This window comes from Dromiciops gliroides, chromosome 4 (genome assembly GCF_019393635.1).
Source record: "Dromiciops gliroides isolate mDroGli1 chromosome 4, mDroGli1.pri, whole genome shotgun sequence".
Classification (NCBI taxonomy): Eukaryota; Metazoa; Chordata; class Mammalia; order Microbiotheria; family Microbiotheriidae; genus Dromiciops; species Dromiciops gliroides.
In genome coordinates this window covers 33,270,308-33,297,985 of record NC_057864.1, presented here as the reverse complement: position 1 = coordinate 33,297,985, position 27,678 = coordinate 33,270,308, and the positions used below count along the sequence as shown (strand labels likewise).

The following is a 27,678-nucleotide window of genomic DNA, read 5'->3' as shown; positions in this document are numbered from 1 at the left end:
TTCTTAACAATTCCCGCCCCCACCCCAACAAACCATCAGCCTCCAGCCTGGGGTCCCTGATGCACCCAGGCCTCCTTCACCTGGACCAGAGGCCTTTAGATTCCACACTCCCCAGGAAACACCAAGCAGACTCTGCCCTAAAGCCACAGGGCGTGAGTCCCTAGCCCCAGATTCCAAGCAGCTGCCAAGGAAGACTCAGCCTCCTAAGCCCAGGGGAGCCGCTTACCACATTTTCACTCAGCAAACAGAGGGGGAGGCAGGGAGGGGGCACAAGGAAATAGGGAAGCAAGGGGACAAGAGGATAGGAGGGCAGGGGGCAAGGGGACAGGGAGGTGGGTGAGTGGGCGGGGGGCAAGGACACAGAGAAGGGAGCAGAGAGTAAGCAGACAGGGATACAGGGGACAAGCAGACAGGGAGGTGGGAAGCAGGGGGGCAAGGGGATGGGGGTGGGGGGGCGAAAGAGCAGGGACACAGTGGGACAAGCAGACAGGTTTGTGTTTGGAGGACCCACGGCCCCCAAAATGCCAGCTCCCAGCTGCATCAGCTCCTGTGCCATGGGAAGCCCACATGCTCTGCCCAGACTCCCCCTGTGTACTGTCCAGCCCTGGGTCCTCATCTGAGGAAGGCCTGGTCCTGGCCATGGAGTGCCTCAGTCTATGTGCTGACCCACATGAGGCCCTCCCGCCACCCCCCTGACCTGCCAGGTACTGGTATCTACACCCCTCCCTTTCTTTAATCCTAGTAAGAGGCTGCCTAGTAGGCGCCGCCCTGAAGAGCTGTCCCAGGAACAGGCCTGGGCTCTGTTGTGTTAGGGCTTCTCTCAGGGGTGAATGTGCAGACAGATGGAGGTGGGCTGGGAGCTACCCCCAAGGATGGCGGACCCCCTCACTGCCCACTCCATGTCAGAATGTGCTCTGAGGCTTCCTGCGCAGAGCCTGGAGGAGCCCAAGAATCTGCCCAAGCTCCACTCTACCACACCACCTCGCCTGGCTCACTGTGACCAGCCCTGCTGTGGGCAGGCCCGCGCCCCTACACCAGGGCCATGGAAGGGTCACAGTACCGTCAGCAAGCACGCAGTGTCCCCTGGCCCTTCCAGGGCTACCTCTCCAGTGCTCCCTGGGACCACCACTCCTCAGTCCTGCCTGCCTCTCTCCACCCTTCCCCTTTATCCTATCACTGCCTTTGCCCTGCCGAGGCACGGTCTTGGGTACTCCCCCCACCTACCACTGCCTGTGCTCCCACTCATGAAGCTGGAGAAAATCATGCCATGGTGGTGACTGAGTGCCCTACAAACTTACATCCCACAACCTCATCTGGACCCTCCCTGCTTCGAGGCGATCCATCTGCTTCTCCAATGACTTCATCCTCGCTCCTCCAACCTCCCTAAGACCCCCTTGCCCCAATCTCCCAGCTCAGAACCTTGTCTGAAAAAGGCATCTGAGGCCATTCACCAAGAGTGCCCTCCTTCCCCCTCGTCCACACCACACGTCACCCAGATGCCATCTGCCAGTCCTCTCATGTGAAGAGGTGGCCCTTCTCGGAGCCAAGGCCACCTCTCCATGTTACTCCTCCAGCATCCCCACTTCCATCTCTCCCTGTCTCCTGGCCTACAAACAGGCCCACATCTCTCCAATGCCCACCTGACCCACCACACTCCATCTCTCCTCCCCTTCTTGGTGAGCCTCCTTGAGAAGGCTGTCGACCCTCAGTGCCTCTCACCCTCTCCAAAGCTTCCTTCCTGACCTCTGTGGCAGCCTTCGGCACCGTCCATCACCTTCTTCCCCATGACACGGTCTTCCCGCCTGGTCTCTTATCTGTCACACTGCTCCTCAGTCTCTTTGGGGGGTTTCTCCTTTAGGCCCCTGAGGCTCTGTCCTGGGCTCTCTCCTCTTCTTCCTCCTCTATCCTACTTCTCTTGGCGACCCACCCCATCTGCTCCCGTGGACTCTGATGATGCTCAGGTCAATTTATCCAAGTCTCGCATCCCCACCTGCCCACTGCACATCTCAAACTAGATGGCCAACAGATATCTTACATTCCACTTGTCTCTAGCTCAACTCCTCCTCTTCCCCACCCAAGCCTTCCCCCCTTCTGGACTTCCCTGGACACCCTCGTCCTCCCAGTCACCCAGGCGTGAATCCTGGGTGACTCTCCACTCCTCACTTTTTCTCCCCCTCCCCCTCCATGGAATCAGCAGTCAGGTCCTGTCATTTCTACCTTTGTAACATCTCTCACACGTGCCCCCACCCCACCCCATGCAGGCCCTCGTCACCACATGCCTCCACAGCGACTACAGCTGCTGGGGTGGGGTGGGGGAGGTCCTTCCCACAAGTTTCTCCCCACTCCCCACTCCAATCTAGCAGGCATACAAATAACAAAGTGGCATCCTTCATGAAAATAGCTGGAAGTCTGGGAGAGGGGCAATACGGGATTCTATCTTAGCCATGTCAAGGTTGGGGTGCCGGTGATGGTAGATACCAGTGGAGCTGTCCAACAAGGAAGCTGCTAATGTGGGCCTGGCACTCAGATGAGAGATGGGTGTGGCAAACATCTGCAGAGAGATGACAATGGGATCCTTGGGGGCTAAGGGCATTCAACGGAGCCGAGGGTAAGGAGAGGGAGGAGAAGAGGGCCCCATGCCTAATACAGCAGAGCACAGCTAAGGGTTCAGCAAAGGGGACTCAGGAGGAGCAGTCCCCGGTAGGAGAGAACAGTGTTGGGAGAACCCAGGAGGGCTGGATGGTTGGTAGGGCCCAAAGCTGACACCTCGCAGCTGGGCTGGGCACAGAAGGTCTTCAGTAGGGCAGTGTCAGGGCAAGGCCCAGGGGCAAGAGCCTGGTCTCTGGTGCAGCCCAAACCCTGAGCACACTTCACATTGTTTCATTCCCCCTTCCACGCCCTCACAGCTATTTTCCTCCTGCAGTTCTGATCTGGCAACCCGGAGAAAGCCTGAGCAGATCTAGCCCACTCCCTGGGCCCACAAGGCACCCACCAAATGCCCAGGAGGAGGCCCCCAGGAGGATGCCAGAATCCAAGTCAAAGAAAAACCAAGGTTTTCTTGCCCACCTCTGAACTGCCAAAGGGTGACTGGGTCATGAGACCACAAGAAGCAGCAAAGGCAGCCCAGGAACCCCCTGACTATCTCTGGGGAGCTAAGGATGACCCTGGAAGAAAGGAAGCCTTCCCTGAGCCCCCTGCCAGTGCTTTCGCGCCCATCACTCAGCCCTGCTCATCCGGCAGATAGCACCAGCTTTAATGCCATAACATATAAGCCCTCCCTGCTAAGAGGAAATACGGCATGCGCCAGGGGAGCCTGAGTTACGGAGGCTGTGCTGAGCATAACTCTGCATTTCCTGATTTGGGGGCATTTAATCTCCACCATAATGTTACATTAACGTCAGTTTTGCATTTCATTTCCCAGCTTAGAAGAAGAGCAGCAGGGCCTTCCCCCTGGACACACAGCCAGGCACAATGACTCCAGGAGCTGTCAGCCAGGGAGGCAGTGGGACAGTCAGGCCTTAGCCAAGGCCCTCGTTAAGACCCCCAAAGGGACTCCAAAGCAGAACTGGGCAAGGGACAGTGGCTGGGGCCGCAGGACAGGAACACCCAAGGGAGAAGGCATGGTTTAACTGGGGCTCAGAGGGAGGCCAGGATGTGGGGAGGAGAAGCTTAAATTTCCTTCAACTTTTCCAAAATACTCTCCTTCCTTCCCCATGGAGGATCGCCAGGATGCCCATGTCTAACGCAGCAGAAATCCCAACTGTTCTGGAATCTTCCAATTGCCCACCCCCTCCTCAAGTCTGCCCCCACCCCTAAAAACAGCATCTGAACCCTCCTCTTTAGAAGCAAAAGTCAATTACTGGCAGGTTAACTCGAAATGCAGATAGAATTTCTGCAAAATTTCCGAAGGAAAGAAATCCCCATCGGACTCAAACCAAACACTAGGAAACCTCCATCCCAGAGGTCATTTTTCTCCCAAGTTACGGACCCTGGAATACAGAGGAAGAGAGTGGAGACGGCTTTCACAGCAGCAGAGCCGGTAAGAAAATCTCCGGGCCAGAGAAGCACCAACAAGGCCAGGCCGGCCCCATCTTGACAGGCCCAGGCCAGGAGGCTGGCTTGGGGCAGTTTTTAAGCCAGGGGCTTCTTCACATGTAGCTTTCCTCCCGCTCACATACCAACACTGCTGGGTGAGACCCAGCCCCACCAACAGAGCCCAGCCACTGGGCAGGGCAGGCTACAGACCTCTAGAGACAGAGAAGCTGATTCTCCTTTCATTGAGAGTGGAACAAGAGGAGTTTTAGGCCTCATCTTTAGAGGAAGTAGAAAATGTATTTTGAAAATCTAAGTTAACATCTATGAGAAAAGACTCTGCTGCCATCAAGATTCCCCTCCCCCAAAGGGGAGCTCACATCCATGGTCAAGCGCCTCCCCCATCACCAGCACACATCCAGAGACAAAATGTGCTTGTGCCTGTGGACTGATCAGTCATGGGGGAGCTGAGGTAGGGGCCTGTCCTCACCAGATCCACTGAAGCCTGGGTCAGCAGCCTCCTCCATCCAACCTTCCTTCCTCCTATCCCTAGTGTTCTTGGAGGACTGGGGGGGGGGGCCTGCACATCCTCCAGCTGCTCATCTCCTGCACTGCCCCCTCCCCCCCATCTCTCTTCTCCAAGATGGGCCTCAGAGCACTGTGATCCAGGTCTCTGAAGACACCAATGGGAAGCTGAGGCCTATTTGCTTGTGGCTGAAAGGCTCCATGCCACCTGCCTGACCCAACCGGACCCTAGCTCCCACCCTCCCACCTGCCAATCCGGGAGCACATCCTCCGCCACAAGGCTGGTTTTCAGGTCAGCAGACAGCACAGCAGGGCCAGGGAGCACTGGGAGACCCAGCTGCGGGACCCTGGCTCCGCTTCTTAGCTGTGGGCGGGAGCCCTCCCCACCCTCATGTTCTAGGCACAGCCTCCTCCTCCATAAAAAGGAATAGGCACTGGTGAGCCTCCCTCCCCGGGCTCAGCTCTGCTCCCAGCAGCTGAACCCTCAGGCAGGCTCCCTGACCCAGGCCCCACTTCCTTACCCAAGCCCTGCCACGTAGGAGATGACCCAGCCACGGACAAGCAGTCAAGGAGTGCTCCCCCTCCCCACTCGCTCCTCACTGGGATGAGGACACATGAAAGACACTCAAGGCTTTCTACAACCACACAGCTGAAGTCATGTTGGGAGGGGCGGCGCCTGAACCTCAGACCCTGCCATCAGACAGCTCTGTGGCCTTGCCCAAGCTTGGGGCCCCGGCACTGTCTCATCCCACCACTTTCACAAGCCTCAAGAGTCAGGCCAAGGCCACAGGGTCTCGGCGATACCATGACACGTTCTCCATCACACACTCGGATTAGCTCAGAAGTGGAAGGACAGCTGAGCCTTCCTGCTCCAGATGAAAACACAGAGATGAGAATCTAACTCTGCTTGGAATTCAGTTCCACAAGCACGGCTTAAGCCCTGCTGCAGGGGCAGTCACCATCCCAGAAGCACAGACTCGGCACACTGGGAGAAAGGACGTGCAGACGAGGCACGGGTGACGGCATGTGGGGGCTCCTGGGAGGAGAGGCCTCTGGGGGGAGGGGCCCATGCTATCCCACCTCCCCACAGAGGGTCTGGGCTCAGCTTCATGGTGCAAATGTGTTAGAAGGGTCCTACTTCTCTGCCAATGGCCAACAGGGAGAGAAAATCAGCTTTCGTTCATTAAAAACAAAAAAACGTATCGCTAAAAATGTACGACGAGGCTAGAGAGGTGCCCTGGAGCCAGGTGGCAGAGGGCATTAAAGGCTGCACAGGGGACTCTGTAGCTGACAGCTTTATACATGGACAGTAAGAATGCTAGCTGGCGTTCCTTTAGCCCTCTAGGGTCTGCACAGTGTCTTTATAAATGTTATCCCATTTGATCATCGTGACAACCCTGAGAAGTCAGTGCTATTTTTTTTTTTTTTTGGTGAGGCAATTGGGGTTAAGCTAGTAAGTGTTAAGTGTCTGAGGCCGGATTTGAACTCAGGTCCTCCTGAATCCAGAGCCGGTGCTCTATCCACTGCGCCACCTAGCTGTCCCGAAGTCAGTGCTATTGTTATCCCATCTTACAGCTGAGGAAACTGAGGCAGGTAGTGCTGGAGCCCCTGGCCTGGGGCCACACAGCTGGAGCTCAGGTCCTCCTCCCTCCAGACGCATTCTGCCCATGCACCCTGGCACCACCGGCTGCCCCCTCAAAAGGCTTTCCCCTGCACCTCGCTGGCTCCATGCACACGGCTTTCCTCGCTCCCAGGAACCCCCTGCCACCCCCAGCCTTGGGGCTTCACCTCCATCCCAGCTCCCTCTGCCTAAGTCTTCCTGGCCTGCTGCCCGTCGCTGTGGCTGTTCTTGGACCTCTGCTCTCCTGGGCTGTCTACCTGGCCTGCAGGAAGCTCCAATGGGAGGTACCACCCAGTGTACCTCAAAAATAGCATCTCAACAGATCCCCTGTCCGGTAACTGGCTCAAACCCCACCCCCAGGACTTCAGCCGCCCCAGGACGTGCTGAGCCCTGCTGTCCACCAGAGTCCTGATCTGTCATCCCTCTTTCCAAGGATTTCCCCAGTTCACCTGGGCCATTCTGCCCCCTGCCCCTTGCAGCTCCCCACCACCCCCTGCAGGGGCCCTGAGTGCCTTCCTAATCCCACCACAGCCCCTGGATTAGGACAGGAGGCTCAGGCCTGCCCCTAAAGCCCAGCTGCCTCCCAGCACCAGGCTTCCCTTGCTTGTCCAAATCCCAGTCATCTTTCCATGCCTGGCCCAAGACTCACTGCCCTCCCCAAGAGCTTGCCACTGCTAAACAACAGAGCAAGCCAAGCCTGTCAACCATGGCTGTGGCCCTACTGGGCACGGCCACGGCCACTCCCCTCAGTCAATCAGACAATCCAGTCCAGACCCTCCAACACGTCCCCTCTGCTGTTGGCCCAGGAGGTACCCGCCCCCCTGCAGGAGTGCCCCTCACGGGTACACCCAGACAAGGCCAGAGCCACGGCAGCCCTCAGAAAAGACCCCGGAAGGAAAGTGCAAAGTCTGGTCCCATTTCACACAACACACACTTGGGGCACACACACAATCTTAGAACCTGCAGAGTCTCCCCATAAGCCTCTGCTCAAAGACCCGCAAGACCAGGGAGCTCAGAACCTGCCAGTGCTGCTGGGGCAGTTCTCAGGGTATGGAAGGAAGGTTTTCTTTACGTTCTCTGCCCCTGCCTAATCCTGGTTCGGAGGCAACTCTGGGGCCAAGCAGAATCAATCTGTTCTCCCTTCCTTGTGACAGCCCTTCACACACTTCCGCTGAAAGGGACCTCAGAGGTCATTTGGCGCAAGCCCTTCATTGTACAGATGAGCCGACTGATGCACAAGCATTTGATGAAGCACCTACTATGCACAAGACACTGTGCCGAGGGCTTTGCAAATATCTCCTTTTATTTCCACAAACAACCCTCCAAGGTAAGGGCTATTATTATACTCATTTTGCAGTTAAAGAAACTGAGGAGGGGCAGCTAGGTGGCACAGTGGATAGATCACTAGTCCTGGATTCAGGAGGACCTGAGTTCAAAACCAACCTCAGACACTTGACACTTACTAGCTGTGTGACCCTGGGCAACCCTCATTGCCCTGAGAAAGAAAAGAAAAAAAAAGGGGGGGGGGAGAGGGGAGAGGAAGGAAGGGAAGGAAGAAAGAAACTGAGGCAAATAAAGGCTAAGTGACTTGCCCAGGGTCACACAGCTAGTGTCAGAGGCTGGATCTGAACTCAAGTCTTCCTGACTCCAGGTCCAGCGTTCTATACACTCCGATGCCCCTGGCTCCAAGTAGGGGCTGGACAATCAGGTGACAGGTATGTTGTAGAAGGTTCCTAATTCAGGTCTGGATTGGGCTAGATGCCCTCTGAGGTCGCTTCTAAGTCTAGAGATTTTAACCATTACAAATGGAAGTTGGGGAGCTGCCCATTGTGGGCACACAGAGAAAGTAGAGGGCGGAGAAGAATGGGAGTGGGTGGATCACCCAGTCTGGTTGGAATAATGCAGCAAGACAGAGTGAAGCGAGCCTAAGGAGGGCCTTGAATGCCAGGGAAAGAGTCCAACAGGGAGCCACAGCAGTTTTTGAGGCAAGGAGTGATATTCTCACAGTATCCACTGCCTTAGTTCATTTGAATTGGATAAACATGTATTAAATGTCTAACATGAGCAGCGATGGGAGGGAGAAATTTGAGGCAGGAAGGCCAATGAGGGGGTCAGGACAAAGGCCCCAGTGCCAGAAAGCCAGCCCTGAACCAGGTCTGAGGTGCATACCACATGCATGCCTTCTCTTGGCCCCCTCAGCCACAGCCCCTCCAAGCTGGGGGGATTATCTAGGTCAGGACACTGAGACCCCACAGCATCTCCAGCCAAGGCCATTATGAAGCAGTGCCCAGGGAGACTCAGGCCACCTGTGCCCATCTCCCGCTAGGTCAGGGTGGCCCCAGGGATGGGCCAAAGTACAGCTGCCCTCCCTCTGCAGGCGCATGTGTCCAAGTTAGCCTGAGAGCCCAGTGACCATAAGCAGCCAACCTCTGGGCTACATGGGCCCTGCCTCCAGCACCAAGGCCAAGCTCCCTGACACACAGCACGACCTGACCCCCAACGGGCCCCACCACTAGTGTCCTCCCCAATAAGAAAAGAGCAGCTGCCAACTGTTGGATGTGGTGCCTACAAGCAGCTAGAGGTTGTCATGCACGCGCTCAGGGCCCCAAGAATCCCAGAAGGGCCAGTGCTCTCCTCTGGCTGGCCATGCCCCCCCCCCAGTGGGGATTCCCCCCCAGGGCTAGAGAAAGCCTGCCAGAGGAGGCACAGACATGCCCCACGGGCCCCTGACAGTGCCCGCCCCCACCCCACTCTCAAGGCCCCTGGAAGTCACCTGAGGATGGATCTGCGGCTTGTCACAGGTAGCCTCGAAGTCCAGCACTAAGAAGTAGTGGTACCTCTGCGGAGGGATGGCTGCCATGGCCGCCATGGCCACCCCGAAGCCGTGAGTCGCCAGCGTCTTGACGGAAATGGAGCCGAGCTCCGGGACGAAGAGGAGGAGAAAGAGGAGGAGGAGGAGGAGGAGGAGGAGAAGGAGGAGGAGGAGGAGAGCCCAGCAGCGCCCTCGCCTTCCACAGCGAGTCTGGAGAGAGCCTCACTGTCCCAGGACGACCAAATGCTGCTACATTGAACAGCCAGGAGTCTGGAGGGAGGAGGGGAAAAAGACACGCCATTACTTTCCCCCCACCACCAGCAGGAGGCTCCCTGGGGCCCACCCGCCTTCCCTGGGGTGCTTGCCTACACCCAGCTACCCCAGCCCAGATCCGGGCAGCAACACCCTAAAGCGACAACAAAGAAATGAAAGACCGCAGGCTCCTCCCTGACCTGGAACATGCAGAACGAACACACACACACACACACACACACACACCCCTGACCAGAACACACACACACCTGATCAACTCAGACAGACGCAGACCCAGCAGTCAAAATGCCAAAGAACTAAATAATTCGTCAGTAAGTCATAACACTTTTCTTAAACACCAGCTACGTGCCAGCTACTGTCCAGTCCCTGGCCTCAAAGAACTTACAGTCCAACCAGCAGAGCCCACAGGCAAATAACCAGTGCATACAGATATCATCACTGCGAACAGAAAGCAATCCCTGAGGAAAGGGACTAGTAGTGGAGAAAGTGGATTTGAGCAGAATCTTGAAGGGAGTCAGGACAGAGGAGAGGAAAGAACATGGGGGGGGGGGAGCAGGCACAGAGATGGGACAGCAAGACCAGTGCAGCTGGATTCTGTTGTAAGATGAAGGGCCAGCCTGGCAAGGGCCTGAAATGTCAAATGGAGAAATCTGTAGTTGATCCTGGAGCTAAGAGGGAGCCACTGGAGCTCAATGAGCAGGGGAGTAACCTGCATTTTAGGAAATTCACTGCCAGTGGTGACTCAGAGGATAGATCAGAGTGGGAGGAAACTGCGGCGGGGAGACCACCCAAAAGGGCACTGCAGTAGTGCAGGTGCCGAGGGCCCAGCGCAGGCAGCAGCAGGGTTCACACCTGCCTCAGGGCCCGGGGAGTTTGGGTAACTCACAGCAGTGAACTGGTGGCCAAACCCTTGGCTGTCTTGGCTCCTGCTCCAAAAGCCCTGTGGGGCAGATTCTGCTGGCCCAGCTGGGGCAGCAGAAGCAGTGTGACTAATGTTCTAGTCCAGTCGTCTAAGGGTGCACATGCAAAGGAGAGGAACTCCCCATCTTGGCCAGTTTCTGCTCTAAGCTGCCACAGCGCCTGCTATGCCAAGGAGAAAGCAAAGGGACCCTGGGAGCCGGGTACTCTGTTCCCAGCAGCCCCCACTGTGCCACCTTTCTAGCCTCAGACTTCCATTTCCTATAGCAGGGAGTCCCCTAAGCATATAGGGGGGGTCCAGCCAGATGGGCAGCTCCACGCTTTTGGGGTCCTCCAGTAGTCACAGAAGCCACAGTTCCCGTGGGGGTAGGGGGTGGAGGGGAGTGCTTTGGTAGAAGCCACAGATCAGGAGTGAGGGGTCTGCTCAGGGCTCCCCCACAAGACAGACAGGGCCTAGCCCCTCCTGCCAGGCTTGGGGCCTGTTTCCCTCTCATGCAACACAATCTTGTCAGGACTACCCTGAGTCCCCCTGAAAAAGGCTGTTTTACAGCCTTTAAGTAACAGCAAAAGAGGCCCATAAGAATGCAGCCGGGGCGGGGGGTGGCGAAGCTGGCTCACACTGCCCTGAGACTCAGGGCCACAGCCCTCAGAGGCTCTAAGATCATCAGTCCTGAGGCTGGCTGGCCACCAAGCCCCCAGAGCAAGGGCTGAGGCTGGCCATCTACCTCCCTCCTCACGGGCTATCTGCTCCCCAGGCCCATCAGGTACTACATGAGTGTCTACAGACAACCCCACAGAATCCCCAAAGCTACCCAGGGCATCTCATCCAAGCCAACCCAAACCAGAAAGGAATGGCCATCAGATGGTTACACAGCCTCTGCCTGCAGACCTGGGAGGATGGGGAGATCACTATCTCCCCTCCTGGAGCAGTCCAGGCCACTCTAGGACAATTCTCATGGTTAGGAAGGTCTTCCCCCCATCCAGTGCCAGTTTACCTGTCTGCACCCCTACCTCACCCCTGGCCCAGTTCTGCCCTCTGGGGCCAAGCAGGGCAAGACATCCTTCCTCCACATGCCACTGGTGAATGCATGCTGCGGCTCTGTCCCACAGAAAAGCTATGGGCAGGTGGTCCCCAAGACCACACCTGGACTCCCAAAGCTAGGGGGAGCAGTATGATCATTGCACACAGATGGTATCAGCTCTCCAGGCCTCACCTGGAAGCTCCATGACTGCATCCCTTCCAAGGAAAGCACCAGGGCTTACGCACAATGACTTTTGGGAGAGGTAAGGCCCTCACACCCTGCCCACAGCCGGGCTCCCAGCCCAGGAGCCCAGGGCCAGCTCCAGGCCTCGTCTCTCACCTACAGCCCCTGCAGCATCAAGCAGCAGCAGCAGCAGCAGCCAGGCGAGTCCACAAGCAATCCTTATGTGCCAGGCACTGTGCCAAGTACTGGGGATACAAAGGGAGGCCAAAACAGCCCCTGCCCTCAAGAAGCTCACAGTCTGATGGGAAGCCAGCACACGAACATCTCTGGACAAACAAGACACAGCCAGGGCCGACTGGAGATCATCGGGGAGGGCTCAGGGAAGGCTTCCTGCAGAAGCCAGAGAAGCAGGGAGGCGGAGGAGAGGAGGGAGGATGGGAGTCGGGAGATAGCGTTTGGTTCCAGGAGCAGCAGGGAGGCAGCTCAGCACCAACCAAGTCCATGAAGAGGAGTAAAGCAAGACTGGAAAAGGAGGAGGCCTGGTCACGACAGAGGGTTTCCTATTGGCTCCTGAGGGTGACAGGTGGCCACTGAAACTGATTAATTAGAGGGGGTGTGACCAGGGCCGCACCTTAGAAGGCACGACTTGATGGCCTGGAGGATGGATGGAGTGGGGAGAGATGAGTCAAAGGAACCAAATGAGAGGCTATCACAACAGTGAAGGTTGAGGCGAGAGGACCCAGGCCAGGACGCTGCAGGAGTCCGAGGAGAGAAGGGGGAGCACCCAAGGCGTGTTGGGCTGGGAGAAGAGGGCTTGGGAGGAAAGGTCAGGAGGCCAGTTGTGTGGACATGGCCAGTTTCAGATGTCTGTGGAACATGCAACTCACGGTGTCCAAAAGGCAGTTGGAGAGAGGTGAGGGCTAGATGTCAAGACCTGAGAATCATCATCAAAAAGATAAAAACTGGGACCTGCTGAAATCACCGTGGGAACACTCTAGAGGGAGAGGCCGAGAGGGCCAAGGATGGCCCTTGGAGGAAAGACTCAGCTGGCTCCCCGTGGAAGGCTATCAAGAAAGGGGGACACAGAAGGAGCCATCAAACAGGCAAGAAGGGAGTGTAACACAGAAGAGGAGGATCAGCAACATCAGAGGCTGCAGAGAGGCCCGGGAGGATGAGGACTGAGAAAAGGTCATTAGGTTTCTCACTGCAAACTTTGGAGAGGCCTCTTTCAGTTGAATGGTGAGGCTGGAAATTGGACCACAGAGAGCTGAGGAGAGAGGAAAGGAAGTGGAGGCACTAAGAAGTTTAGCCACAAAAAGGAAGAGATATAGGAAAACATATAGTGGGGATGGACAGATCAAGTTAGGGTTTTTGACACTGTGTGGAGTAGCTTGCCCAATGTCATGTTAGCAGTAAGTAGCAGAGGCAGGATTAGAACTCAGGACCCCGTGCACCCTTCACTGCCCATTAGTGTTCTTTCTGCCAATACAGGGATAGACAAGGTTGGGAATGAAAGCCCAAATGACCAAAAGGATATTACACATGAGTTCCGCACAAGGCTGCTCAGGGCCAGAGAGCTCTTCAGAGAAGGTGGAATGAACCACCCATGTCTACCCAGAAAAGAGACGGGGCAGAGAGCCCTAGGGAAAGCCCGAAGGGGACCTGAGTTGGGGAGCTTCCAGCACAGCCCCTTCCTCAGGCACCAAAGATCCAAGCAGACCTAGGCACCTGTCTAGGAAGCAAAGGGGGTGGTGGCAGGGGGAACAGATGAGGCAAGATGACCCCCATGGGGCAGGCGGATCCAGAGCAAGGAAGGGGCTCATCCCCACAGCACCCACTGAGGGCTCATCTGTGCATAGTATTTACACAGCCAGGAGAAATGGCTGCTCTGAAGCCCTGAGTGTGTATCAGGTAAATAACACATGTGCCAAAACACACATTTAATGAGGTAAATAATATGCCTTTATAAAAAGACTCAATCTGTATTTACCTGAGAGACCAAGGAAACAAGGCATCCCCAGAATAGAGGAGACCCACAGAGGGGTCAGACTCAGCCCTGCATCTTGGGTAAACAGACATTTCATTGCATTCCATTACAAAGAGTGGCGGACAGGGAAAGAGGGAAGGGAAGGAAGGAGGAGTGAAGGGAAGGAGGGAGTGGGTAAGAGAAAGAAGGGATGAGGAGGCAACAGAAGAAAAGATAAGTAGCAGTGGGAGAGTACAGACTAAGGAATAGAAGGATGTGGCGTGGGACACAAAGGGCAGCTATTTATTTGCACCTCACCTGCAGCAAACACACTCTTGCCAAAGATTCAGAAACTCGGTCATTCCAGGGAAACTCAAGAAAGCCCCAAACTTGGCTCCAGCAGCCTTGAAGCCAAGATCCATGGCCCAGGCCTGCCTGCAGACTCCCTCCCACCAGGCTCACCAGCACTGAGGACCCTCACCCACACGGGGTCTCTCTGCCCTACACCAGACATGCTGGGTTGAGCATTCCTGGTACCACACAGGAGAAGATGCCAGGAGCACTAAGAATAGCCCCAAAAAGCACCTCATAAGCCACAGGACACTGTGAACTGTGACCATCAACATGACAAGCCCTTCTTGACCCCATGAGGACTCCTGTTGTAAAAATCCCTCAATGTCAGAGCTGATTACCTGAATACTTCCAATGTCTGGAAATACCTAGGAGGAGGAGGTGGTGACTTACCCAAGGTCACACGTTCAGGTAATGGTAGAGCTACAGAAGCAGAACAAGCCCCTAAGTCCATTGGAGCCCTGCCCATTTTACAGATGAAGTAAAATCAGAGAAATCACATGCAGTGATTTGCCCCACAGGAGACTCCATGGGCCTCTCAATAATATCCAAAATGAACTCATTCTCTATTGCCCTCCAATCTTCCCCCATTCCCAACTTTCCTGCTACAGTTCAGGGGACCAACATCTTCCCAGGCCCAGGCGTCATCCTCAAACCCTCCCCCTCTGGGACCCCTTTAACCCCTCTGACACTGTCATCACCCTGGAACAAGCCTGCAGGGCAGTCTGCCTCCCAGCCTCAAATCTCTCTTCACTGCCATAGTCCTTGAGAGCAACCTCAGTGATTTTCTCTATGTGTGAAACAATCTTAAGTCCTGGAGGTTAACTCCCAGGCCCTCGACCAGTTCTAGAAAAATAATGTCACATTTCTCCCCCTTTGGTGACCCAAGGCGAGCCAGGCCAGCAAACCAAGACCCTCACTCAGCAGAGACCGATCTAGTACCCAAACTTCAGTGTTCCGGGTTGCCTCCCTGCCTGCCTGTCTAGGGCCACAGAGTCTCAGGGCCTCCAGCTCTGTCAGAACAAACCATTACAGAGCTGGAACAGACATCAGAGGTAGCAGAATCTGAACTCCCTTCTTACTATGTCCCTGATGAGGGGACATCCTCAGAAGAGAACCCATCAGGAAGGTTTGCCTATCCTACAATATGAGGCCTTGGTCTGCCTCTCTGCAACCTCCCCTCCCTGCTCCTCATTGTTCAGTCCTCTAGAGCCAAGCAGACCTCCAAAAGACAGCCCTTCAAGGCCCTGAAGCCAGCTGTGATGGCTCTTCTTCTCCAGTAAACATCTCCAATTGCTTCAACGGGCCCTCAGACAGCCTGGGCCCTTGTCTAGTCCAATCACCCTTCTCTCCACCTTGCCAAAAATGGCCCAGAATTAGACACAATCTTCTATGATGACTTCTCTTACCAAAGCAGAGAACAGGGACTCACACTTCCCTCATTCTACACAATGGCTCCATAAAGATAAGCTAAGATCCCACTGCCTGTCACCAAGATACAGAGACCGCTAAAAAAACCAGATGTGTGTGCACGGTGTGGGGGGCGGAGAAGAAAGAAAGAGCGACAGAGAGAGAGAGGAGGGAAAGAGAAAGGAAGGAAAGAGACAGTAAGAAGAGAGAAGAGAAAGTGGGGAGAGATAAGCAGAGAGGAGAAGAGAGGGAAGGGGAGGGACAAAAAGAGAGAGAGAAGGGAAGAGAGGGAGAGGCAGAGGGAGAAGTGATAAGGGCCTGCACCAGGTGAGTGGCCATGTAAGAGAAGGTCCCTAGCAGTGGAATCTCTAGCCATCCATCAACAAAGAAATGATCAAAGGACAGAAACAAGCCACCTCAAATGAAGTGCTGCAAACTATTAACAGCCACAGGAAAGATTACTCTAAGTCGTTAATATTTATGGAACTATAAAGCCACCTTGAGGTTTCACCTCACACTCATCAAACTAGAAAAGAGGACAAAAGATGGGAAGAGTCGGTGTTGAAGGAGTTGTGGAAAGACAAGGCACACTAATGCATTGTTGGTGAAACTGTGAACTGGTCCAACCATTCTGAAAAGCAACTTGAAAATATGGAAAGAAAGCAACTAAAATGTTCATAAACTTTGATCCAGAGATCCCACTGCTAGCCAATTACTCTAAGGAGGTCAACGACAAAAAGTAGGATTCCACAGACACCAAAATATTCACAGCAGTATTTTGTGGGAGTGGAGAAATGGAAATGAAATCGATGCCTATCAATTGGTGAATGGCTAAAAAGCTCTGCTACATGAATGTAAGAAAACATCACTGGGCTGTATGGAAGGGTGAATATGAAGACTACTGGGAAGCAAGGGAAGACTTATTGGAAATGATGCAATGTGAAGTAAGCAGGACCATGGAAGCAATCAATACAATGTCTACAATAACATAAATGGAAAGAACTACTATAAAACAATTGAAACTGTGTGCTGTGAAACTGAAATGACCAAGTCAGGCCCAAAGAAGAGGCAAGGGAAGGTACCTCCTTCTCTTCTTTCAGGGGTGGGGGACAGAAGATTTTGATGAATGTATTAGTTTTGCTGAACTGTTTTTTCTCTGTTTAAACTATCAGTTATAAGAAGTGGAACTCAAGGCATGAGAAATGTGGGTGATGTAAAAATAAAAGGCAAAATTATTTTTTAAAATGCTTGCTGATTGATGAATTCATCTCGTAATTTTGCAATTGGCTTTTTAAGCCCTAGTTGTAAGACTTTACATTTATCCCTATTAAGTAACCCTGAGGTGGAAGATCTGTGGAATGATATTCATGAGCTGGAAAATATACAAAGGAGGGTAACTGAGATGGTGAGAAGAATGGACAACAGGTCATACGAGGATCTCTTCAGGGCTAGAGACTCTGACAAACCTCTTCCTGAAAACCAAGTATATAAGGTATTCTGCTTTTTCCCGATCTACCCTCTTGGTGACCCTAGCAGGAAAGGGAATCTGTTCCTGGTGTGCCCTTGCTAGCTTTCAGTGTTCTCCACTTCCCTCCCTAAATGCTCACAATCTCTTTAATAACATGTTTTGTTTTGTTTTGCAGTCAGGTCATCAGTCTAGAGAATCTGCACCCTCCCCTCCAGAGGTGCCCACTTGGAACATAGGGAACCAGGAACCTAAGCCCAGAGCCTCAAATCCACCCGGCCCCTTCTCTGTACCCTGAAGCCTCTCTGCCTCCAGCCAGCTTCCCATCTTCAAGGAAACTTTGGAACAAAGAATAAGAAAAGGGAGTTGGATCAGGGACCTGCCAGGTCCCATGAGCTTACCAAAGACAAAGAAGGTAGCTATTCTGACCCACTCAGTGATGGAGGTGGGAAGGGAGAGTACACACAGACGGATGGACAGATGGGCCTCCAGAAGCTCCTTCAACATGGCACTTGGGAAGTCTGCAGAATTCAAGCCTTCTCCTAAAACTCTGGGGCTGGCCTCAGGACTTAGGATGACATCTGAACCCCATAAATGGGGCTATTTTGGCAGAGCTCCTTCCCTGCAGTACGTTATCATGCTCACCTCGCCCCAGGCCCATCCAAGGCTGGCCACTATCTTGATGCTTCCCTACAGAATGGGAAGATCTAGAACATTCCCAAGTATCACTGAAGACTGGCCATGCACAAACACCAAGATGAAGGCTGGCCCTGTGCCACGACTGAGCCAGGGGCCTGGCCACACCCCACAAGTCTCCAGAGTCTTGCCTCTGTCCTCCATAATCATCAGGGTATGCACAGAGAGAGGAAACATGCCCCAGGATTTACCCAACATTTCCCAGCCAGTTTGCAACTCCCCAAAGCCTGGGCAGCCTCCATCTGGGGTCACAGCTGGCAAGGGACAGTTGTTTTTACCCACTTTATTTCAGGCCACACATGGATCCACCAGCAGTTTAATCTTTCTGAGCATCCTGGACGACAGAATAATTGCAGATCGGACAGATCACTGCCATCCCCAGCCCCAGTCACGCAGACTTGGGAATGGAGGCTCATCTGTCGCAGATTGGCACAGCGGGCTGGCTCTCAAACCCCCAGCCCTGGTGGGCGGAGGAGGGGAGGGGGAGCAGCAAAGGACACAGACTACCCTGCCACAGACCATGCAAGCAAGGCAAGAAGTGGCTGCCCATCCCTCAGCCACACTCCCTGATTATTTGGGGAAGCGCTTTCCTGCCAAGGAGCAGCTACCTCACAGCTAGCTCATCCACCTGCAAATAAAGCACCCAGGCCTGGGTCGCCCTCATTGTCAGTGACAATTAGAGCTGAAGGACACATAGGACCAGGAAACCAACATTAATTCACACTTCTATGGTGCTGCTCTCCATAAGGAAATGTGGTGTGAGCATGACTGGCCCCATAGGTCAATGAAGGGAACTGAAGCTGAATGAAATGTAGTGGTCACTTGCCCAAGGTCATATGGCCAAGTAAGTGACCCTGCTGGCCTGTGGCTCCCAGACCATGCTGAGAAGGCTGAGGTCAATGCAGAAATGGCTCAGGGCCTTGGGATCCTGCTCTTCTCCTCACCACCCTGACTATGCCCTCCGTTTGTGAGCTGAATGATCTGGAGCAGACTTCTCTACCTGACTTGTCTTCTGGGGGGGCCGGGGGGCCGTGGCTCTTACATCACTGGGGCCTATCCCAGTGCCTGGCCCACAGGCTTGCAGAACTGAATTTTCACAAAATAAAGAATTAGCTCCCCAAATTGACAAGTCAGTTCCCTTTGGAAACCAAGTGTGACTGGCTAAAAACAGCCAAGACAGACAGAGGAATGAAATCTGTCGGAAAGATTAGTGCTGGACACGCCCCTGCCCACCTGCCCAACAAGAAGGAATGCTCTGCATTTCTACATCTCTAGCGCCAGCATCTCCAAAACCCTTGCCAAATATTATTCTAAAGAAACAATCTTTCCATATTTCAGAGGGGAACAATGAGGTCACAGCCAAGAGGCATCAATAAGGAGCTCAGATAAAATCCTCACCTGGGCACCCTCTGACAAAGCGGGCACTCCCCGCCCCCATCCTCTGTAACCAGACGAGGCAGCTCTAAGGTCTTGGCCAAGCCCAAACCTATATTCTACCAGCCTGAAACTACTGGGCTGGGGCGCCCTGAGGCATTAGGTCAGGCCAGTCTCTACTCTCTTCCTCCCTCCCCATGGGAGGAGATGAGAGCATTACCTTGGGCCTGGAATACTATTAAAAGGATTAATTTAGGGACCCATGTTTGGACTGTCACATCCAATCAGTACTCACAGATCTACAACTTCCCAAATCAGACACATGCAAAGGAGAATCAATTGCAAGGACACCGAGGGTCTGAACAGGCATACTAATGGCCTCTCAAGTCACCGAGGTGCCTGCCGGCAGCTAGCTCTGACACTCTCATAAATTATGTGCCTCTGGATTGTACCTGGAACCGTGGGGTAAATGCACAAGGCTGAGCACCCACCAGAACAATCCCTGCCACCCCTGGGGCTCCCTAGGACCACTCCGGGGAGGCAGAACCAGTTGGGCCCTGAATGAGACCAGGCTGCTCCCGACAGCCCAAGCATCCCACAGATTGAAGGTCCAAGCTGAAGTCTTTCTTGCCTTCCCTCCAAGAAAAACTGCAGAGGCAAATGAACACAATCACATCTTGCATTTCCGCATTCACCTACGACAGGACCCAGAACACCTCACTTCAGCTTCCCCAGCCTCAGTTTTCTCACATGGCTAATGGAGATAAGAAGGCTGACCTCCTGGAAGGGCCTTGGCAAGGAAGAGGGGCCACAGCCGACAACCAGCCAACCACAATAAAGCACAAACACCAGAAAGGGCGGGGACGCTCACATTTGGGGGAATTTTGATCAGGAAGCTAGCTACCCATCACACTGGAAGCTGAAATTCCCTTTGTTGATGCTACTGGGGCCAAAGTGGGGCCTGGTGAAAAGCTTTGAGATGCCCGGCAGAAGAGCTCCAGGCCATGGATTTTTCCTGTTCTGAAGAAGAGGCATGCCCTGTCTAATGAGCTCCAGCCTCCCGCCAGATGGCTGCTGACCATCACCCCTGTTTCCACTGCAGGACCACAAAGCCAAACAAGGAGGCCCCAGGCTAAGGTCTCAGGCGTGGCAGCTCATTGCTGCCAACTACAGGCCTGCTGCTATGCCCGCATCCTTCGCTCGCACGGCGGTGTTTCATCTCTGGCTGGGGAGGCCAACCCCGCGACACTACAAGGAGGAGGAAAGCGCCACTGGAGAGACTTACTTCCCCAATAGGACAAGCAGGGGCTCCAGTGGTCAGGACACTCCTCTCCCCAGGAGAGGCACAGGGACTGCACCCACCCCTCACCCTCCTGAGGACCCCCAGAACAGATACTCTTCACCCTTCCTCCATACCCTGCCCACAGAGACTGGGAAGCAGGGGGATGCTCAAGGCTCTTGCTAGGAGAAAACTACTACAACAGCCACGCACTTCTCCAAATGGACAACGAAGGCCACAGGCTAGACAAAGCCACCTCCCTTTGACCTATGCTCAAACTCTTAACACACGATCACCGACGACCTCAACTAAATGCTCACTCAAAAGCCAAAGAAATGTCTGCCACTCCAAGTCCTTCATACCCGGCCCCCGCCCGCCTTTCCAGTCTTCCTGCACCTGGCTCCCTCCCTCTGCCTTGGTCCAGGGACTTCCCCAACTGTGCCTCATGCCTGAAATGCGCTTCCTCCCCATCTTTATCTCCAGCCCTGGCTTCCACTGAGTCTCAGCCAAAACTCCACCTTCCCCTTAATGTAGGGGCCTTCCCTCTGCTGATCACCCCCAATTTCTCTTGTCTATAGCATGTTGGTCCAGTTGTTTGCATGTTCTTTCCCCCATTAGCTGGTGAGCTCCTTGGGAACTCCTTTGTCTGTGTCCCCAGGGCTTCTCACAGTGCCTAGCACATGGGAGGCTCTGAAACACTGACGAACTGCTCACCCTCACCTCCTCAGAACCACAATTGGGCTAAGGCCTGCTTGGACCCATAAACACCAATAAAATGCAAGGCCTGTTTTCATTTATCCTTGGACCCCTGGTAGCCTGGCATAGGTGTAGGAGTCACACCCGCGGGATGGGAGCCTCATCATTCCCTTACTCCCACTACCCCCCCCTTCAAATACAAACTCCTCCATTTGTATTCAAGGACCTTCCCAATCTTGGCCCCATGGCACACTGCTCCCTTCCCACTCTACCCTCTGGCAACCCTGGCCCAATTGCTGCTCTTCATCTCCTGGCTCGTCACCTCTGTTATGCCTGGAGTGCCCTCCCTCCTCACCTCCACCTGCAACACTCAGCTCAAGTCTCACCTTCCCAAGAGGCTTTGCCCAGTCCACCCCACACCCGCTCAGTTGCTGGCACCTTCTTTCTTCCTTAAGGTTACCTTCCATATACTCTGTCTGTATCTGCCTATGCGCACACTGTCTCCCCAATTAGAGTAACGGAGCCTCGAGGACTCGTTTTGTGTCCCCGGTGCCCGGCAGAGAGCCTGGCATGTAGATGGTACAGAGGACAAGGGGACTGTCATAGTCACATTTCTCTAAGATTACACTGAGTTTTCTGCTGACTCAAGTAGATCTGTGGGGATATCAGAGTCCTGGAGGTTCACATGAAACACATCTATTGCCGGCCAGGGGAAAGAAGGGGAGGGAACAAGCACTTATACAGTACCTACGATGTGTCAGGCACCATGCTATGCCTTGACAAATATTACATCAACTGCCCCTTACGACAACCCCATGAGGAAGATGCTTCAGTGACTTGCCCAAGGTCACCTAGCTAGCATCTGAGGAAGGATCTGCTCATGTCTTCCTAACTCTAGGCCCTGTGCTCTTCTCACTGTGGCTCCCCCAGTCTATCCTAGGGCAGGTGATTTTTTACTCTTACCTGTATTAAATATCTTCTTGTTAGAATCAGACTCTAAAAAGACCCCAACCAGCCGGAATAACCTCAGTATGTGCCCGCCTTAGCAGGGATCACCCATACACCTGACCAGTGCCCCTTCTGGCTCTGTGTCCATCAATAAAAAACCTGAACAAGTCCAGGAGAAAGTAGCTATTGACTACCAGCTCTAAACATGCTCTGAACTGGATATTAAGTCACACTACAAAGGAGGAAAGGAAGAAAATAACTTTCATAAGTGTGTATAGGGAAAAAGTTCATGACCAAATAAGAGACAGAAGATCTGTGATCGTGAAGACAAAATAGACCATTTTGATTCCATAAAATTAAAAAGGTCCTGAAAGAACCAAATCAATGTGGTTAAAATTAGAAGGGAAACAGGTAACTGGGGGAGAAATTGCACAAAGTTTCTCTGATAAAGGTTTCATAGCCAATCTATACAAAGAACTGATTCAAATTTATAAGAACAGAGCCATTCCCCAATAGATAAACAGTCAAAGCATATGAAGCTGTGGTTTTCATGGGAAAAATTCCAAGCTATCAACAACCGTATGCAAGTGTTCCAAATCACTATTAGAGACATACATATTAAAACAATTCTGAGGAATTTTACCTCCCACCCATCAGACTGACAAAGATGACAAATAAGGAAAATGACAAATGTGAAGAGGCTGAGGGGAAAGAGGCACATTGAGGCACAGGTGGTGGAGCTGTGAATTGACTCAAGCATTCTAGAAAACAATGTGGAACCATGCCCCCACAGAAAAATTTCTAGCAGCTCTTTTGTGGTGGTAAGGAGCTAGAAAGTAAGGTGTCCATCAACTGGGGGATGGTTGAACAAATCATGGTATGTGAATGTTCCTGCACCTTAAAAATGATGAAGGGGATGGTTTCAGACACACGTGACAAGACTTGTATGAACTGATGAAGATCAAAATGAGAAGAACTAGGAATACTAGGTATATAATAATAACCTCATGAAGTAAAATCACTTTGAAAGACATAAGAACTGATTAATGAAATTACCAATCATGATGCCAGAGAAGACATCATCAAACATACCACCTACCTCACAGAGCAGCCGTGGGCACAGGGGGCATGCATTTTGAGGCATGGACAATGAGGAAGTTTATTTTGCTGCACTTTGCATATATGTAATAAGAGTTTTGTTTTGTTTTTTCTTTTCTTCCAAGAAGAAAGGGGGGAGAGGGAAGCAAAAGGAGTGGGGAGAGGGGGGGGAGGGAGGAATCATGGAAACATCTTTTCACAATGCACACAAGAGTACAGGAGGAAGCTCAAAAGGAATCCCCAAACAAGCAGAATAGCTCAGAAGGCTTTATGTTCAATTTATTATATACCTTTGAAAACAAAGACTGGAAGTTGCACATCCAATCCTTTTTTCTGTTCTACCATGTATATGGAAATTCTTGTTTTTGTCTAGTCTTTGCTAAATCCAGGATTTTTTAATAAAAATAAGTAAATAAAAATGCTGATCAGAACACAGCAAACTGTGCCCTCCAGGCTGACATCGACCCACTAATCAACGGGCTGGGCGTCCACCTAATCCAGTCCACATCTGCCCCTCCACCCAGGTCAGGTGAGAGGCTTTGTCAAATATCTGACTAAAACCCAGATTCCATAATGTCTACTACATTGCCCTACCCAATGAGCCCAGCAACCCTGCCCACAAAGGATAGGTTTAGATGTGAGACAGCATTTTCCTGGCTGAGCCCATGCTGGCTCCTGGTGATCAGCTCTCCCCTGGCTAGATGCTCATAAAGAGCTGCTCAGGACTCAGCCAGGGAGAGAGACACGCCAGGATCACCAGACTGTGAGATTATGGAGCTCATCGTCCCCTTCTTTAAAAATCAGGACAATATTTGTCTCCTTTCTAGTGAGTGGCTCCTCCCTTCTCCTCCATCCCAGCATCCTAAAGATCAAGCCCAGCAGTTCAGCCATCACATCTGCCAATCTTCTCCCTCTTGTCTCAAGCCTAGAGGTTTAGTGAGAACATATTTTAATTTCTCTCCCACGACTTGCCTACTTCACAAGCTCAATGTTTTACTAATTATCTAATTATCATTCTCTAAAGACACTATGCACTTTCCCACCTCCGAGCCTTTGCTCAGCTTGTAGTTTTTAATTTCTCACCTCCATTTCCTCCTGCTACAATCCTTCCCATGGTTCAAGACCCAGCTTGGACACTGCCTCCTTTGTGAAAACTGCCCAGATGAGCACATGCATTAATCCTTCAGATGCCAGTTCTTCCTCATTTGGGCACCTTTCATTTGTCAAAAAAACAAACAAAACACCAGAACCTCAGTGATCATGGTGGTCCATCCAAACTCTAAGCTCTACAACATAACCTCGAATTCAGCATGGCCAAAAGAGAACATGTCAACCTTTCCCTCCACATCTCCGTCCTAAGGGCAGTGCCAGCCTCCCAGTCACCAGGCTCATTAGCCTACTGCCACGGTAGATGCTTCACTCATGCTCACTCCCCATAAACAAGCAGTATGATGTCTTTCTCCACAACTTCTCTCATATATATGCAGCAGCCTTCTCTCCACTCCAACAGGCCCTCGGCACCTCACACCTGGACTTATCAGTCTCCCGGCCTTGAGCCCCTCCCCACTCCTGCGGGGACTTCCACACAGCTGCCAAAGGTATTTTCCTACAGTGTAGGTTGGGCTGTGAAACTCTCCCTGTTCAAAAGAAACTCCTGTGGCTCCCTATTGCCCCTAGGGTCAAATATCAACGCTGCCTTTTAAAGCCCTTCACAAGGTGGATCCAACCCCTAGCCCCCTTTTTAGCTTTATTATACACTGGTCCTCTTCCCACACTACATTCTAGACCAACATACCTTCACCTCTACTTCTCAGAACCTCCCAAGTTTCCTCAAAGCTCAGTCCCAATGCCATCTCCCCCGTCAGGCCTGCCATCCTTCCTCCTGACCAAAATTAGCTGGCTTTGTTCTATGTGTGCTCACGTGCGTCCATGCTGTCTCCCACAATGGAACCTGATCTCCTCAAGGACCAGAGGAGTTCCACTTTTCTCTTTCTATGCCCAGTCCCTAGTGTGGTAGCTGGCACAAAGCAGATGCTTGAGGAAGGTACCCTGGACCCTGGCAGCAGGCTGTTCTTCTTAGGGAAGTTTGCCTTGGCCAAATGCTAAAGATCTTTATCTTTACCCAGAGGCTCACTGGCAGTGAAAGGGACCATGAACGCCCAGAGTAGAAAGGAGGCATTAGGCCTCACAGGACCACAGGGCAAGGTCAACAAGGGACTGTATAACCGAAGGCCACGCTGCTGGGGCAGGAGGGTGGGAGGATCCTCCATGTTCAAAATGTGGGTCCAAACCCTCAAAGTCACTTACTGTAGCCCCTCACCCATGCACCAGACATGCCACAAGAATGAGTCTGACCTTCACTAGGCTGGCTCACCATTCAAAGAGCTACATAAAACAAAGTTTAAGTCAACATCTAATAAAGAACTCAGTCTCAGGCCACTTAAAATCATAAGACCATAGGACTCCAAAGGACAACTCGCTCACTCTAAGAAACTCAAGGCAACAAAAACAAGATGCACCAGTGACCCCAGGTTTTTGATGCCCAACCCCCAAGGATTTTTTCCCACTTTTTTTCTATCAGAGAACAGACCACTATGCCCCTGGAAGACTGGCTGACCTTCAGGGCACAATTCTGTGGCTGGGCAGTCAGGAAGCATTGGCCGCTCCTAGGGCGTCTTTCCTTTTTTACCCAACCCCCCCTGCCCCTTTTCACACACTTCCAAGGAGACCATTCACCAAACAAGTCCAGCACAAAGAAAACACCACTTTTCAATGTTTTTAATCACCTTTATTTAGAAGTTTCAAGCTAATAAGATATGGGGAGCTGTGGTAACTGCTTGACTCTCTGACCTAGCTAGCTGATTATTTACAGGATCTTTGGGTAGGAATTGTTAACGAGCTTTTAATTTGGAGCACTTGAGTGGAGTCAAGTGCTCCGAGCTCCAATGAACCACCCCTGAATCCATAAAGGAAGCCTTATCAATCACTTCCCCGCACAGCAGCCAAGTGGTGGGTTTCTAACCAAGTTCCCGGACACTCACATTACTGAAGTCACACTCCAAATCACTGTTTATAAATGGACTTTTAAGTGATAGGGGACTCAGGTGTTATAGACTTAAGCTCAAAGCACCAACCCACTAAAACAAGGTACGCTATGTATGATAAAGTCAGAATAAAGCCGTATTTGATGAAGCCAAGTCCTGTTAGAAATTCCACAATCAAAATCAGCGAGCCAATCCCCACCAACCAGAGTTGAAATACAGTCTAGTATTTGGCCAATCGTATTCATGTGGTGCTGCCATTCAGAAGGGAGCCCCAGTAAATCTCTCTGGCAAGAGCTGATGTTAAGGATGTGACCAGAGACCATTAGCAGAGGTAATAGTTCAAACTGTCAGGTCCAGTGGTTTTCAAAAAGACATCGATTCTGTCCAGTCCTAAATATAGGAGTCCAAACACCAAACCAAGTCAAAGTCTTGCAAGTCCTTCAGTCTAACCCAGCAGCTATTACAGCAACACCACAGGACTTGCAAGCCAGCTGAGGCAGGCCAAGGCCCAGCCATAGCCCCAGTGCTACCCAAGCATCCACTGTAAAGGGAAACCCACACCTGTATGCACCATGGACATCTGAGAAGGAGCTAGCCCCAGTCAGAAGGCTACCTTCTCCAGACCCTGGGCCCAACATCACCAGACATACCCAGAGGACACAGAGGCTGCCATCCTTTGGGATCTCCCCCCCCCCCCAGCAGGGGTTAAAGAGCCCTCCCAGCCAGGTTCAGATTGTCCCCTAGCCTTCTCACTACCAAAGAGAAACAGCAATAAAGCCATCATGCCCCTCCCCCAAAAAAACCACACTCCCCTTTGCTCCTCCCCACCAAAAGAAAAGAAAGATGATGATGGGGTGACAGTAGGAATGAGCCTGTCTCCTGTGGCTCAGAGGCCACTCAGCTACCATCCTGGTGTACCTCCCTAGCTACTCCCAGCAGCCCCCATAGCACAGAGAGGGGTGGGGGTGCCCCATCCAGGGCCCCCCTCAGGGGGAGGAGCCCTCCTAATACCTGACCTTCCCCATTCAGACCATCCCTGGGGGCTCCCCTCTCTGATACCAATGCAGCTTAGTGAAGGATGCTCCCATGCAGGCCCACCTCAACTCCCTCCCTCATATCACTATTTCCCTGGGAGAGGAGAGCCCCTTTAATATCTAACCCCCACCTCCCAAAAATAGGAGCCCCCTTATCCAGACCTCTCTCCCATACCTATCCACCCTGCAGAGGGGAGCCCCCATCCATCCATCCAGACCCTCCCTCAGCCCCGCCCCACAGAAGGGAGAGGGCCGTCGCCATGGCAACCCTGCTCAGGGCCCCGCCCGCAGCGGGGTACCCGTCGCCATGGCAACCCCTGCCCGAACCCCGCTCCTCCCCCACACCCCCAGAGCGCGCTCCCGCCGCCACGTCCGCGCTCCCGCCACCGCCCCGCGCGCCCCCGCCCCCCGGGCGCCCGCAGGCCCCGCGCCGGCCTCCCCCGGGCCGCAGCGGATGAGCAGGCGCAGGGCTGCGGGCCAGAACCGGGTCCGGGGAAGGCCAAGGCGGGGCCGGCACCGCCCGCTGCCCGTCTCCCCCCTCAGCGGCCGCGGCGGCGACAGCCCGCACCACGAGTCCCCACAACACACCGACTCACCTCCGTGCCCTTTGACCCCGCGCGGCGCCGCCGACGGGCGGTCCAGCCGGCCAACCGCCGAGGCAGCCGGCGGTGCCGTGGGCCAATGAGTGACTGGGAGGCGGGGCTTCCTCCGTCCCGGCCCTCGCACCTCCGCCCGCATGCGCGCCGCGGCGCCCCGCCAGGCCTCTGCTGCCGCTAGGTTTTACGGGGGCTGTAGTCCTGACAGGCCAGTCTCAGGGCGGTCCTCGGCCCACTGCGCATGTCTCAGTAGGGGCACGTGGGCCCCGGGCCCCCTAGGTCCAGGCCGCACCTTACGAAGCCCGGGGGCGTTGACCCTGAGCGGGAAGATGGAG

The 27,678-nt window shown here is 53.3% G+C and overlaps 1 protein-coding gene across 3 annotated transcripts in view; it reads right to left on the bottom strand.

Annotated features, from left to right (window-relative positions):
* Positions 1-27,412, bottom strand: part of ERI3 (ERI1 exoribonuclease family member 3) — a 171,395-nt gene extending 143,983 nt beyond the window's left edge. The window contains exons 1-2 of one of the 3 annotated variants that reach the window (XM_044001876.1): positions 27,344-27,412; positions 8,952-9,260 (exon numbers count right to left, since the gene is read on the bottom strand). In XM_044001876.1, the coding sequence (XP_043857811.1) occupies positions 8,952-9,047 (96 nt within the window). In that variant the 5' untranslated portion in view covers positions 9,048-9,260; positions 27,344-27,412. The other 2 variants (XM_044001877.1, XM_044001875.1) reach the window with 2 other exon arrangements.
* Between the last annotated feature and the right edge of the window lie 266 nt (positions 27,413-27,678).